Here is a 16795-nt window from a genome sequence, read left to right as displayed (position 1 = left end):
TATTATTTACAGTTGTTGTTTAATGAAGTTAGTTTTTAATTGAATCCTGTTACTTCAATCTTCAAGAAAACTTTCAGGTATAACAATGAAGGCATCTGCTAAACCTTAGGAGTTACTCTATTTTTAGAGTTACTTGAGTTAAGCTCGCATGTTGGGTTAACAAAAATAACCCATTCCAACTCGAATCTTTAAATTAAAGTCTTGTGGCTCTCGAATCTAATTCTTTCATCCAAAAATCAAATTGACTCTGACTCTGCAGCCATGGTTTTTACTGTGAAATAATTATTTTTATTAACATGATTTGATTTTATTTTCACGCTAAAGTTTCAATTTATGTGTTCAGTTTATGGCGGAAAAGTTCGGAGTCCTTTACATAAAAATATGCGAAGACGATTTTTTTTTCGACAATGAAGATTATTTTTTTTAAGTAGACATTTTATTGTTTTTATTTATTTTGAACGTACATTAATTCATTTGAAAAATTATTTTCGGCAACAAGGGAAAAAATGATTTTTTTTTTTTTTTGATATGATGCATTTATTTTAATGAGCTTGTAATTTTTATTTATTTTTTTTCATTCTTTGTTTAAAAGGTGCTACTACTTTGTTTGTTTGTTTATTTATTTTTTATGCATCTAATTCTTTGGACGAGCAAGGCGTATTTTATTTCTAGAAATCAGCTTAAAATATAAAAAAATTATGTTTGAAATATTTTGCGATTTTAGCTAATTTTGAGAATATTGATCAGATACTAGATAATTGATTTTGGTATGCGGGAAATCAGGCTTGTTTAGTTCTAAACAGAACTTCTTGTTTAACATCAGGAAAATGGTGGCAAAAGTAAGAAAGAGAGGGGGAGGGATCTTTCAAATCCATGACAATCTTAGCAATTTATTTCCGTTTCTTTTTTTTTTTTTTTGCCATCGGCCATGGGCATTAGCCAATCGGCCAAAAAATGCCATTGGTCGAGCCCTATCAGCAATCCTAATTCAGCAAGTGCTGAAATCTTTTTTTTTTGGGGGGGGGGGGGTTCTCTCTTAAGTATTTAAGCTAAACACTTTCATTAGTCTTTTATTTTTTTAATTGGGACAAACGAAGGTCTGAGGGGCAATTGTCCTTGAAATTGGTCTCATATTTTTATCTCTTTTAGTTGCAGCTATCAAGGTTTGTACTATTTTAATAATTTAAGCATCCTTATAACCAGAGCTTGACATGAAACACAGATGTGATTTCCAAAGATACTAATATTTAAATTACATGCTGTAATTTCTCGTCTTTGGAAAGCTGCTGTGAAATCCGTAGTGATCTATCATATGAATGTCCAAATAACAAGGTGTGACTGCAAATACTTTTTTTTTTGAGTGAGAGATGATAAAGAAGGATTGCAATATACAATATGTTCACAGTAAGTTACCGCCCTATAGACTGGGCTAAGGCAGAAATACATAAAATGCACCTCCTGCTCAGTCGGTCCATCGGAGGACTGCAGTTTTGTGCTTATTAGCACTCATCAGCCCAAAATAAGAAGACTGAGCTGGCAATGCATTTCATTTAAGTACAATATGGCTTGTATTTATGAAGAAAGCTTGTGACTTAAGCTATTTCTAATTTTTATGAATGTTTCATTTTTCCCCCACATCCTCCTGTGTCAAATACTTGCTTTAGATTTCAAACAATTATAGTGCATGTGTTGATTAATGAGGAACAATAATTATTTTGACTACTTTTGTGTGTACATTGAAAATCTGATTGGAAGTGACACAGACAGAACAGGAGGTGATTTGATCATAACTGTATACAAGCCTACTGGTTGACAGAAATTTCAAGGAGAATGCTCAACTGTTCCCCTATGGCAGTGTCATACTCTTTTGTCACCAACAGGTTAACTTTTGAAAACATTTTAACATTCTCAAGAGCTTAATTGCAAGATTGATGGTTTAAAAATTGATTCAAAAAATTTCCTTTTTAAACAGTTGGCTTTATCAAGTTCATGCTTGAAAGAAATTTGTTTTTCATCCCAAATGCTAATGCATAGAGATTTTGTGTAGAAACGTTGAATTTTCTGTGATGGGGACATGACCCTATGAAGGAATTGACAGGTGGACTTGTTCCACCTGCTTTGAAGCTGACTCCACCCTTGTCTGCAATGCATCCTAAGAATTCGTACATATAGTATTTTTTTCTACTTTGTATGTAGATATTCACACCAAAAAAAATAAATAAATAATCATAGAATTCAAACTTTTTTTTTTAATTTTAAAGTGTATACTTAATGTCATGAAAGAAATGTTGTAAATGTAATTTAGTGTCTATTTTCTTTTAGGATATCAAAAAGCTAAAGAATTTGACCTGTCTTGACTTATCTGAAAATGAACTTGAATTTTTGCCAGAAGAGATTTCAGGTTTAGAAAGTCTAACAGATTTTTATCTCTCCCAAAATTATGTGCAGTTATTGCCCAATGGTATTGGAAATCTTCAAGAATTAACCGTTTTCAAGGTTGTTATTTTTAACAAGTTTATTAAAATGAATAAAAACTGTTTTAAAACATTTTTAACACTTATTAATTTATTTATTTATTCAAGTCCTGATTCTTTAAATTTTCTTTTAGGTGGATAGCAACAGGTTGCTATCCTTGCCTATGAGTTTGGGTAAGTGCGCTAAACTCCAAGAACTTATTTTAAAAGAAAATGAAATATCTTCTTTTCCTGCATCTTTTGGAAATTTGAAAAGTTTGAAGGCACTTATAGCAGACTGCAATAAGTTGAGCACTCTCCCATCAGAAATATGTAATTTGGCACAACTGACTGTTTTATCTTTAAGAGATAATTGCTTATATTATCTTCCTGAAGACATTGGAATTATGAAAAATTTGCAAGTGCTTGATCTATGTGGAAACAGGTAAATTTTCATTCACTAGAAAATATTTGTCTAGAATATAGATCATTTTAAAATCTTACTTCTACCTTGCTATGTCTTTATTATGAGGTAACCAATATAGCTCTTAAGTTTTTACTGCAACTTTGCCTTATTCTGTTGACTTATGATCAACTGAACTCCTTACAATTACCATTCTATGGCAGTTCATTTGATCTTGAAGGAGACAAAGGTGAACTATTTTTTCAAAACTTAATAGCATTTTAAAATTTGTACTGATTTTTTAACAAGTAAGACTTGTGTAATTTGTTATTTTATTTCTTTTTCCGAACATTTTAGTGCTTACACAACTCTTTAGTTTCTTCAAAATCCTATTGCCATATCATAAAACCAGGTGCACATGATATAGCATTAAGATTTTAAAGGAATTATTATTTTTAAAAGTATTTCTTAGTATAATTTCTAACTACAATACTGAAATACTTAAGAATTTCCCATACTTTATAGTAATATTCATGTTGATTCGAAACATTGCTTTTTTTGAGATGTAGCTGGTTTGTTCTAATTTGTAACAAAGTTGGCTGCTCAATGGCGCGTGGTGGAAAAAAACTTGGGTGGTTTTGAAAAAAAAATTGTATTAAAATAATAGTTGATTGTCATGTTTTACTGACTGGCTAAAGTTGTCATTACTTACTTTATCCAAATATGTTATACTGTACAGTAAAGTCTCAAAAATCCAAGGTAGTTGGGACTCACATCACCTTGGATTCCTGAAAACTTGGAGTATCTGAAAAATTCTACCAGATTAAAAATGTAGACTATTCAGATGACATAGGGAGGAGCATCTCTTACTTCCTTACATTTACAGTCGAACCTCCATATATCAAACTTCCACATATCAAAATTTTCTATATATCGAAATCCCAGAAAATTTCTATGTTCATTACATAGAAAAATTGTTTCTATATATCGAAAAAATCTCTATATATCGAATTTTTTTTCGAGGCATTTGTAGATTTTTTTTCCTCTTTAGACTGTTTGTCTCATGAAAAATAAAGGTTAGGGGAGAAAATTATATTCACTAAAGGTTGCTATGAAACTCAAAAGGAATCTGGGGTTGAGGGGTGTCTAGATAAATTTTTGTTTCATTCTAGAATTCTTAAATTCCTTCAAGTTTGTTTCAAATATCTTAGTTGTAACCAGTAACATTGTAAAATCAGTTTCAATTCATCCCTTTTGTCTATTGATTATCGTTCCTAGTCGTTTTAGCTGCAGTAAAAATCATTCAAGTTACGTAGATTAATTTTTTACTTTTCTTTCGATTTGTCTAAACGAAAATTTCCTCATGTTGCAGACCAAGTTGAATTGCCGCAGAATGAAGATGTATGAAGGCGCAAAAATGTAATTTCTGTTACTTTTTTAATTATTAACTTTCATTCAATCTGATGCTCGTATAAATTAGAAATTAGGTTTCATACATGAAAATTAGCTTTCCTTTTAATGTTTTAGGTGATTTATAGGATAAAATAAGATTGTTTCTATATATCGAAATTTCTATATATCGAATTTTTTTTCGGCAATTTGCTACTTCGATATATGGAGGTCCGACTGTATATTTATTTTAAAATAACCCGTTAAATATAATTTTTCATAAATTGGAAGCAAAGCAAAGTAGAACTGACTTTATTAAAAATTATTAGCTCTTATAAGGATTTTTCTTAATGACATTATAATTATCTTGCAAGATCCTGTTTAAATATTTTGGTTTGGTTAAATATTGCTTGGAGAATTAACTTCTAAATAGAAAATGGGGTTTTAGTGATAAGTCAATAAAATAATATTTGAGAATTATTATAATTTATTTGTTATAGCAAATACCAATCCTGTTGCTTGCCCAATGAATGTAAATGCTAAAAAGCAAAAGTATGGCAATTATAATGAACATGATTTTCCTTATAGTGAATTAGTAGGAAGTTTAACGTACTTCATAACTTGTACTAGACCTGAGACTTCCAACGTAGTTAGTCAATTGAGTCAATTTCTAAATTGTTATAATAAGTCTCATTGGTTAGCAGCTAAAAATAGTTTAAAACATTCAATTTTAACTGATATTTTGAAAGAACAATGAGTTGTTTAGGAATATTGACGCTAATTGGGAATAAGCTGTTATGATTATAAATCATATTCTGAGGATTGGTTCATTTTTAGTGGTTTTACAATTTTGTCAAACAGTTGCAAATAAGGTACTGTGAATTCCTCTTCAATTGAGACTGAATGAATGACTTTGTTAGTTTTCACTAAAATGGCAACTTATTTATATGTTTTATTTTTTGAATTGCATGATAATCCTTTTAATATGGTATGTAGAATAACTGACAGTATGGGTTCAATAAAATTAGAGGAAAATCTGGTGTTTCTAAAACAGTGTTGTGAGACATCATTTCTTTAGATTAACTATTGAAATTAATTGAAATTGTCATATTGAAATTAATTTTGTGCTTACCAATGACCATGTGACTGATGTACTTACAGTTGCCATCTGCTAAATGTTTTAAATTCTTAAAACTTTAAGTGGGTTGAAGATGCACAAATGCTTCTTGCTAACTCTTTTTAAATACTTCTATTCTCGTTGTCTTATTTTACTCATTGACGCAAAGTGTTAAGCTATAAGTATTTTTAATGTATTTTATGCTTATTCAATTTTCTATTCCCTTCAAAGTGCTACGAACCATTCCAACTGTCAATTGTAATTCTGCCTTGTCATAGATTTATTATTGCCCAAGATGTGTGTTGAGCTGTTAGCATTTTTTTTTTTTTTTTTTTGCTTTGCCTACATTTTGTCTGTATCCAATATTAAAGGAATATGTCTTGCTCTTTTCTGATTCTTAATTACATTATTCTATACTGCTATTGTAGCCTCAATTTCTAGCCATTTTTTTATGATTAATCTCTTTTAGGATACAGTATCTGCCAATCAGCATTATGTTCCTGAATTTGAAAGCATTGTGGTTGTCAGAGAATCAGGTATTTTTTAGTTTTACATCATTTTACTATGTTTGTTTTCCATAGCTTGAGTGTGACTTTTTTTATTCTTAGAAATTTATGTGTATTGCATTTTAAAGAAACAAACCATTTTAAATTGAACCAAAAGTAATATAACAAAACACAGTAAAATAGGAAACTAAAGTTAAAGTGATGGAGCCAGCAGTGAAAACTAAAGCTTATGAGATAAATAAATACCTTTGTGTTAAAAATTAAAGTAACAAAGAACAACATCAAAAAGCATAACATGCTGATTACTGCAGACACATGTTTTGGCGTTAGTAGGAACGCCTTTTTCAATACAAAAAATGAGCTTATGGATGAAAAGACATCTGACAAAAGATGCCTTTTCATCCATAAGCTCATTTCTTTGGCATTAAAAAAGGTGTTCCTTGTAATGCCAAAACACGTGTCTGCAGTGATCTGCAATTTGCGCTTTTTGATGTTGTCATTTCTTGCTTTATTATTCCATCTTATGGTTCAAAAAACAAAGAACAGATATATATGTATATATATTGAAAACATATCAAAGAGGAAAAAATTAGAATACCATAAACCACAGGCCCAAAGATGCGCAAAGCAGCTAAACAAATAAGCCAGGTAGATATAAACATCAATAAAACAACAAACAGACAAGGTTACAACATAGATAAATGACAGAGATGAAGCCAGTACTCTTCAGCAGTGGAAACTTCATCCTATGGTCCAAAGACCAAAAAATTTATACTAAAACTAAATGTAAAATGTCCTTTTCCTAAAAAGCTAACATTCAGGATTACATTCGGCTAAACACACCACATGTGAAAATGAATGCAGATTTTTGGAACTAAGACCTAAAACTAAATACTGGGGTTTCATCTCGGACATTAGAAGCCAAGGCTATCAATAATGTCCCTGCACTGTACCACCAACAAAAGATCAAAAGTCTTACCTATGTGTCCGGATGCAAGTTCCAATCTGTGGTCCGATGACCACGTGTACTAAGGGCAAGGCCGAGGGCATCCCAAAGATTTTCAATGAGATTTCGGTCGGGTGAGTACACAGGCTAGTCCATACACACAATACCCTCATTCTACAGGTAGTCGTCAACGATGGCAGCTCTATAGGGACGTGCAATATCGTCTAATAAAATGAAAGCAGAACCCACTGCTGCAGCGTACAATCCCACAGTGGGGTCTAGGACTTCATCCTGATACCCTATAGCCGTCACAGAACCACGTCTGTAGATGTGCAGGTCGGTGCGAAACCCCAACAAAATCCCTGCCCAGACCATGATTCTTCCACCTCGGAATGCGTGATGTTTGGTGATGTTTTGGGCCCGATTACGCATGCCTTGTTCTTTCCAGACCCTTACACGCTTGACATCGGGTTGCAGAGCATATCTTGACTCATCTGTGAACATAAATAACATAGCCCCAATCAGACACAGTCCAACTGACATATTGGCAGTACCACTTTAATAGTGCCCATCTTGATTGGAGTGAAAGAAGAATATAAACTTGTGGTACCCGGGCATACAGCCCGTGCATGTATAGACTTTGGCACGCAGTAGTAGAAGATATCGTCTTACCCATGGCCGCTGCAACCGTAGATTTCACACGTGTAGAGGTTTTTCTTGGGTTCCGCTTGGCTACAACAGCAATATATCGATCTTCCAATTTTTTCGGAACCCTGGACGACCAGTCATAGGTCTTCAGGCAAATATTTGGTTCGTTAGAAATTGTTTCCATTATTGTGAAATGGCGGAGTAATGAACACCAAAGATAAAACCAATATCTGTGATTGATTATCCTGCTTCAGTGCGTCCGACACCATGCCATCGCTCAAAATTTTCCATTCATCTTCTGGAAGCCATACAATTACCTCTGTCTTGAAAACAAATTGTACAATAGTTCTAAACATCTTTTATCGGCACTTAAAAGCAACTCCTGTAAACCTTCAAAATGCTGCCTTCTTATGCCACTGTCTTTTTTGCATATATCTCGACATGAAACGGTGATTGGCTGTTACCTAACTTATTTGCATACTTCTATCTACCTCTGCAGGGAATTGCAGCTTCTCCAATTCGGATTGGTTTCCAGAAATTTGCATTTTCCTCTCTGTACTTAAATTTTGGCAGTGAGCCTTGGAGGATTCAATAAATGTGGTCAAAATACCAAAAAATTTAACTATAAACTAAAAGAGTGTATAAGCTCCGGTATATGCAATACAGAGTAACATTGGGCAAAACGCACCACATGTTAAACTATAAACAATAAACAAGAGCTTAAACTTAAAAATAAAAGCATATTTTTTATATTTACTTGGCTTTTTAGTTTTGCTGCATTGCACATCTATGCATCTATGGGCTTTTGGTGTGGTCTTTTCAAAATTTTTCACTTTTATTATAATTATTATATATATGTATATATATACACTAAGTGTCCAAAAAAAAAGATCGTGGTCGAATTTTAAACGTTCCAATTTTGGAAGAAGGTGATTCGATGAGTATTACAGATATTTGCATAAATTTTTGCTCAATGCAAGCTTAAAATGCGGGCGTTACACTATAAGACAGTTTAGTTTGAAGTAAGCTTGGCTAGAATCGGTAGTTGCGTTCGAGGAAGTGATGTAACAGAGTTCAAAAAGGGGCAAATTGTTGGCCTGTACCAAAGTGGGACAAAATGCAAAGACATATTTGAAATTAGTGGTATAGGATTGTGAACTGTTTAACGCATTATTAAAAGGAGGAATGATGGCGGAGAAGCTACCTGTTCACGACATCTTTATGGTCGCAAATCCATTCTGGACGAGCGTGACGGGCGTTCTCTGAAGCGATTAGTGAAGAAAAATCATAAGAAATCGACCATTCAACTCACAGCACTCTTCAACGAGGGAAGTAAAACAATTTCCAAGCGCACAATGCGACAAGAACTTCAAAATCGGGACTAATAAGCTGTGTTTCAAAAAGGAAGTCACTTGTGAGTGCCATTAATTGACAAAAGAGACTGCAATTTGCAAAAGATCATAAAAATTGTACTGTTAATGATTTCGGAAAGGTCATGTGTCCGATGAGTCAAGATTTATGCTCTTTCAAAATGACGGACGCATCATGGTTCGAAGAGAGCCACACGAAGCAATGGACCCTACATGTCTCGTTCCCACTGCGCACTCTTTCGGAGGCAGTGTAATGATCTGGGGTTTTTTCTGTTCATCTGGACTAGGCATTGGACCGGTTGCATTGTGCACCAACCAAATGAAGTCTCCACAGTACCTTAACATCTTGTATGATCATGTTGTGCCATCTATGGACTTTTATTTTCCTGACGGTAGTGATGTATTCCAAGACGATAACACCAGAGTACAACGGGCTACAATTGTTAAATCTTGGTTCGATGAGCACGATGCATCATTTCAACACATGATTTGGCCACCCCAAAGTCCAGACCTCAATCCAATCGAGAATCTGTCGGACGTACTCGAAAAGGATTTAAGATCACACATGACACTTCCTTCATCTATCGAAGGTTTAGGAGGCCACAACGTATGAAAGCTGCAATACGTGCAAAAGGTGGTCCAACCAAAAATTAAGGCATGCAACTTTTTTTTTTGGACACATAGTGTATATGAGAATTTATCCCAAATAAAACGAAAATTGAAGACGAAACACATTTAATAAGGACAAACAGTACATAAACGAACCTAAATACGAACATAAATACATGACAAACACAAAAAACAAAGCTCTTACTTGGTGTCTAGGGTCTACACAAAAAACATCTTTCACTCTTGTCTTCCATCATTCCTCTGTCTTGTTTTTCAATGCTCTGCCCGCAGCAGTTTAGCAGTACAGTCACAGTTAATATTATGAAGCTCAACTCCACACGGCCATCCTGGGCGCAACATTGCCCCCAATATTAGTAATCTAACAGTCAAACTTTGTCATTCGCAGCTCGTCCTCATCGAGACTCCGGTTTGGATTATTTATTTACCGAACTATTGTTTTTGCTATTGCTAACATGATGCATTAAAGCGTTATCTTCAACAAAATCACTACATGAAATTTGTTTCATATAGAAAAAACATTCTTCAGCGGCCTCATTTTTGCTTTGGCCATGCTTCCCTAAAAAAGCATGAAGTTCAGCGGAATAAAAACACTGATCAAATTCCTTAAGTAAGATTCCTTTCAAATTCTTGCCAAGAACACATACTTGTTTGGCTTTGCAAAAACATTTTAGCTTTCCCGCTGAACAATCTTTTGATAAATACTAATTTATGCAAATCACTAAGCTCAAATAAACTTGTAATATCTTCGAATTCTAAAATCCATATTTTGATTGAATGTGTATTTTCCCCCTCAAATTTTGCAATTGAATTTTCTACGTCATTAAAGCTTATAGAATATTTAACACAACTCGGATGTTCTACAGCATTAATCAAAAAGTCATCATATGTTTCGTTCATAGTTTCGTTTTTAGAACTATCGGCGTAACTTTGAGATTGCATCTTTAATCTATCATCAAACTCCGTCATTTTGAAGATAGTAAATATGTACAAAGTCACTCACCAGTTGGTGTCACGCAGCTTTGGTTAGAAGTACTCCACAAAAGTTATTTCACTAATGAACAGTTCTTACAACCCTACACTACTCTTTCACATCTGGGCCAGGCGGCCATAAATTGTGGGAATTTATCCCAAATAAAAGAAAAATAGAAGATGAAACACATTTAATAAGGACAAACAGTATATAAACGAACATAAATACAAACGTAAACACTTGACGAATGAAAAAAAACAAATGTCTAACTTCAGTGTCTAGGGTTTACACAACAAACATCTTTCACTCGCGTCTTTTTCGTTCCACTGTCTTGTTTTTCGATTCTCCGCCCACCGTGGTTTAGCAGTACAGTCACAGTTAATATTATGGAACTCCTCTCCATATATATATATCTCTCTCTCTCTCTCTCTCTCTCTCTCTCTCTCTCTCTATATATATATATATATTATATATATATATATATATATATATATATATATATATATATATATATATATATATATATATATATATATACATATATTATTAGGATACTGAAATATGATAAAGATATCAAAAAATACACAACTTATCCAGAAAGTGCAGTAATAGAAAGATGACAAAAATGCAAAATTTGAAAAGTGAGATAATTTCAAATACGAAATAATACCAAATAAATTTTGTGAAGCTAGTACTGATATGTCATCAGGAAGAAGATCAACTAGCCAACTATCCTAATGCACAGGGCTCTTTCAATGCTGCATGTGATAAGGTCCCAAAAAGGTGCAACTTTCCTTGAGAGTCTTAAAACACAAAAATCCCTAACCTTTGTAACAGGTTAATGATTTTCCAGATAACTTTAGTGGTCTGGGACCACAAACCAGTGATTTAAAATTTTGGTAAAATTATTCATACTTTTCATAATTGCTGAATTTTTGAATGATTTTGCTATATCATTTCTCAAAGCAGTTGGAAAAACTGTTTTTGGTGGTATTATTTCATCAAAAGTTTGTTATCCAGTCAAATAAATGCGATGTGTGAAATGCTCAGCTAAACAATTCATATTGCTATTAGATACTATTTGATTGCTTTTATTATGCTGTATTTAATATAAATGGAACATTTAATTGAAATATATAAACAATCGTAAGATATTTGTCTACTATAATAGGCCACATATTTTACGATTTTCATGTGTCTCGCATTATTGCTAGTACTTTGATGGTTATTAAATCACATTTAGCTTATTCCATATTTTGATTAAAATTGCATATGATTTTTTTTTTCTCTCATAGCATCAACCACTTTTAAATTTTCAAAGAGATTTTGATTGGAAAGCTAAACGAGAGATCATAACTTGCTATATGTTACCACAACAAGAATGTACAATAGATTATTCAGGTATTTTGTGTTCATATTCTTTAATTGTAACTTTGCAATTTTACAATTACTTATTTAATTTGTTCATTATTTTTACAGTGAAAGCAGAAACAGATGAAAAACCTATTGCAAGTCATCAACGTGTTGAATTCGAAGTAGAGAGCGAGGATGAAATTGATAAGAATGTAATACTTTTACTTTCTTTTATGTTATTTCCCTTTCTTTTGTACTTTAGGGAACTCAAGGCAGAATAGGATATGATCTTTTAAGATGTCTGTTTTTTTTTTCTTTTTTTTTTTTTTTTTTTTGTCGTCTGACGATAAATATAGCTTTGTATGATTGAAAAGGTTTTTTTTTTTTTTTTTTTTTTGATGCAGTTAAATCAAATGTTAAATCAATTTATTGTTTGAACTTTCCCATAATATTGTTGTGTCTCTTGGTCAATTGTACAAAAAATACGAAAAGAAAAAATATATAATTAAAAAAAAAACTACTTTCAGTGTGAAATAGTTTTACAAATAAAGAAAAGCATGAAAAATATTTTAAAATGCCAAAAAAATAGCTGTTAAGCAAGTATACGTATTGGGATTACTTGTCTTCCTCCCTTGTCTGTGTCAGTGTATGAGTTATTGACTAATTCAAAACAGTTCTAACACCACACCTAAAACTGCAGTGGATGTAAAACATAAATATGTGCAGTCCCAACACTCAGCATCATCAATTTAGTTATTAAAAGTTACTTTTGTTCTTTGAAACGTTTTTGGCTATGCCACTGAATAATAACATTGAAGTTAATTTAATGATGCATTATTTGCACTTACATAAGACACTAATATAATTCTTTGAAAAAAAACGTCAGAAATAAATGAAAAGTCTACTATGAACAAGGAATGACTAACCACTTGAGGCATAGTAGGGCATATTATAACGAAACAATTCTGGCTTAACTAAAAGCTTTTTGTTGCTCTTAAATCCTTGGATGAGAAGTAGGAACTCCAAAATTGGGGTACCTGATAACTTAGAGTGTTAGCAGAAGCAGATTTTCAGATTTAAGGGTCATTACAATGCATTTTTGGGCACTTTTTAAAGATTAACAGAATTGCAAAAAATATCTTTCATAAGTTTTTTTGAATTCCTTTCGACACCCCTCACAATTGCGACATGATGAATTCACCATTGACGGTCAAGGTGAGTCATGCTTCAAGGTGAAAAAAGTGGCTCTGTATTGGCTGAGAAACAAAATAAATTACTAAGTGGGAAAATTTAAGAATAAAATAGGAAAATCCTGTTCTATCTTGCTTTCCTATTCTACCCCAATTTTCCTAATTTGAACTTTGCTAAAAAAAAATCTCTTTTCTTTTAGGCTGAACTGGTTCGCCATGGTACTCCATACCCAAAGGATTTGAAATTGAAAGTATCTAAATTATTACCATTAAAAGGCAAAGTAATTAAAGACAGTTTGGTATGTACAATTTTTTTACTAATTTTGTGTTTTTTTTTTTAAATTAATATATTACTTATACTACTATTTAACCTAAATTTTGCTATTTCATTTATAAACATGGAAACTTACTTTTCTTTCTGTTCAAATTAAGATATATATATATTTATATTAAAAATTTGTATGTAAAAATATTTAGAGATACAGTCGGTTCTTGTTTATTGTGATTAATTCGTTCAAGACTCTACCACGATAAGTGAATATCCATGACGCAGCCGTGTCATTTCAAAAAATTCCAGGGGGCGGGGCAAAGAGTTTGTATTCAATACATTTTATACGAAAAAAATACAAGAATGCATAATTGCATTATCATTCAACCCTCTGATTACCCAACTGATGGGCCTGCCATGAAGCAGTATTCTTTGTTTATAAGATGTATATTTTCCTAGTTGGAGCTGAAAAAAACTGATTTACGAGTCTTTGAATGCAGTTTTAACATAATTTCAGGCTTCTTAGCCATGAAATAACATCCTTTAGTCACCTTTTTGCTCTTGTAACTCAATATATTCCAAAAAATATGAGAAAGTTAGACATATAAGAGGTTTGAAAGGTTTCATTGTTATTATTGTGCATTAAACTATGCAATGCACACCGCTGTTATACACTACAACTAACCTGCGAAAAGGGTGCAACTTGTTCGACAATGAAATACTTAGTGCAATGAGTGACAGTATCTCCCCCTTCCCTCCTCTTTATTTGGTTCTTATTGAAGGTTTTACATTGTTTCAAAAGCTAGTAGTTGATCATCATTTTTAAATATATTTATTTTGTTGTAATAGTACAATGATATGCACTACCCATTAAGTGTTTAACGGTCAAAAGTCAATAGAGATTCATAACACCATCATGGTGCTTGACACTCTCTTCAGCATTCTTTCTACCTTTCTAGTTCTACTGTAGCTCTTTACTTATAGAATAATTTATTGCTCCTTTGAAAGGAGTCAATATGAACCCATTAGAAAAGGGTTATGAATGCATTTGAAAAAAAGAAAAGAAAATGTTAGAGATTGAAGCTTTGAAACTTAAAGTAGAGAGGGACGACCATAATTTCATTCTTCACAGTGGCTGAAAATTAATGTTTTTCATGATAAATATTCTACTACAGCCAAACCTTGACATTTCAAACCTCCTTATCTCAAAATCCCTGATATCTTGGGAAAAAATCTTTCTCCCCTGCATTTTACATAAAAAAATCTTATGTATTTTCTTAAGTTATTTTGAAATTTATTTTTTGAAACACTTGATATGGCAAAATTTTTGCACAAAAACAAGTTTCTGTTGCTGATCTTCCTTATCAATTTTTGTAGTAGAACCAGTTCCGCTGATATCTACTTGTAGCATTTCGTCCCTTTTTCCGAAAAAGTGTAAGGACAAAAACGGGAATAAAATAGTAAAAGAGTGTTAGTATGATGGGAGAGCTGTGGTCCTTTTTATGTTTGTATCTTCCTAGAGGTTACATTCTTTGACCTTTTCTTCAGAACATGTGCCAGCTTTGAAGACGGGGTTGATTTTTCGTCACTGACCAGTTTTCACTTGAAAACAGGAACTCATGTTCCTCATCATTCCACATTTTTAACTTCTATAAAATGGCTAGTGAAAACTTTAAACTGAATGTGCTTAAAGAAAAATTAGAACTTTAGTGCTAGTAAATGAAAAAAGAAAGTTCAAATCACTGTTCATTTCAAAATCTCTCAACCTGTACAATATTTACAATAATAATAATAATAAAGCACATCGAGATCTGAGAAAAACTACGATGAAGAAAATTAAAAAAGAAAATTAAGATGTCTGCTTTTTCAGAAGCTGCAAACTAAAAGAATGCTAGATATTGGAATATTAAAACCGAAAAATATAAATAAATTTCAAATCCTGTAAAATGTTGAATACCTTGTTAATTTTTTTGCAAAGTGGTTGCATAGTACATTTATTAATGTTTATATATCGTCGCCTCAGATCAACCAGAGAGCATCTAATTCCAGAAACAACAGTAAGATATCCTACTATTGTTCTGAGGTGACGATGTAATGTATGTGTTTGTGAGAGTTACTAGTGTAATTATTACCTTGATAATTTGAAAACTCAATATCTTGACCTTTTTTTTCTTTCCGAAAGATTTGTGATATCGAAGTTGTGCTGTATTGGAAAATGTTTATGGATAAGAATGTTGCATATGGGCAAATTATATTTATAATAATGTCATTCCATGCCAACTGAAACCACAACATGGTTTTTTGAACTTAAAGCAATATAAGGCAATATGACCTTGTATTTGATATTATTTAGAAGGAAATTTATTGAAGTTTCTGGATTGAATGGCTGTGTTTGACAGACTTGTGCATAGTTATGTCTAAAATTTGAGACAGAGTCATTTCTGATTTTGATTTTTCACTTTAAAACTGTTGCTTTTCAAAACATCAATAAATGCTTAAAGTATGGTGATTTTTCATACAGATGAAGGTTCATTGTTTCTGAGTATATGTGTGTAATAATTTTCTTCATTCAACAAATATTTTTATTTTTTAAAATTGAAAAGCTTTCCAGAAATTAATTTGTCTCCTCTGTTACAAAATTTTAAATAAGTTTACTTTATGAAAAATATTAAAGAGTTTCAAACTTAAAAATAGGTTACACAGTAAAATTTAATTTTTTAATCATATTTTGTAATAATTTTGAAAAGTTTTTACTAATTAGAAGAAATACAGCCATAACAGAGGGGACATAGATGTATAATAAAGGGGATGCAGCTGGAATGTCCTCTCCGCCACACCTTGACGTTGGATTTTTTAATAAAATCTCACTTGCTGACACTGTTCATAAGGGATTCTGGGGATGCCTAAATGGGTAATAACATCTTGTTTAAACCAGTTTCCTCAGTGTTTGATCACATCAGGGTATCGTATGCTCCTTACTAACTCACTGCTTTTTAAGAAAAGAAAATAAGGGCCCTTAAATTCCTGAAATTTTACTACTATCTCCTTATGGTTTATTCTGCAAATAAGTGACCTTTCTTCTCTACCTTAAAGTTATCTTTCCTTGAAGTAATCCTGAGGACAGTAGAAGAAATGAATCTATTTTGCTCAAGGGGATTTGAGCAGAAAAACTGGCATTCTCATTCTAATAGCTTTTTACCCCTTTTTCACCATCAGGATTTTAATGCCACTTAGGGTCCCTGTAGGCAGGCCTATCTGCCTCAATTTGATTTTTTAAAAAAAACCTTACATTTTGCTGCTACTGAATTTCTAGATTTTTAAAAATTTAGCCTATTGTTTGATGCATTTTTAAGAAAAAGTTTTGAAGATTAATCTCATCACTTCACAATAATAAGCTTTGGTGTTGTACTATGCAAGTACATGATGTTTGAGTCCTCTTACCCATGTATCAATTACTGTATCAATCATAATTCTTATTTTATTAAATTTCTCTTCAATTTGAACCATGAAATCGGCAGTAAGTTTGATAATTAAAATAAATTGTCAATCACT

At 32.3% G+C, this 16795-nt stretch overlaps 1 protein-coding gene across 1 annotated transcript in view; it reads left to right on the top strand.

Moving 5' to 3' along the window:
- LOC129231423 (protein lap4-like) overlaps positions 1-16795 on the top strand; it is a 98458-nt gene that overhangs the window by 32424 nt on the left and 49239 nt on the right. Inside the window, exons 7-12 of the mRNA XM_054865735.1 lie at positions 2323-2496; positions 2609-2898; positions 5832-5898; positions 11728-11833; positions 11912-11997; positions 13176-13274. Of these exons, the coding sequence (XP_054721710.1) occupies positions 2323-2496; positions 2609-2898; positions 5832-5898; positions 11728-11833; positions 11912-11997; positions 13176-13274 (822 nt within the window). The remainder of the gene's footprint in view (positions 1-2322; positions 2497-2608; positions 2899-5831; positions 5899-11727; positions 11834-11911; positions 11998-13175; positions 13275-16795) is intronic.

Source organism: Uloborus diversus, chromosome 10, assembly GCF_026930045.1.
Source record: "Uloborus diversus isolate 005 chromosome 10, Udiv.v.3.1, whole genome shotgun sequence".
In the NCBI taxonomy this organism is placed as follows: domain Eukaryota; kingdom Metazoa; phylum Arthropoda; class Arachnida; order Araneae; family Uloboridae; genus Uloborus; species Uloborus diversus.
Note: the sequence above shows the minus strand (reverse complement) of the source record. Positions and strands in the feature narration are given on the sequence as shown.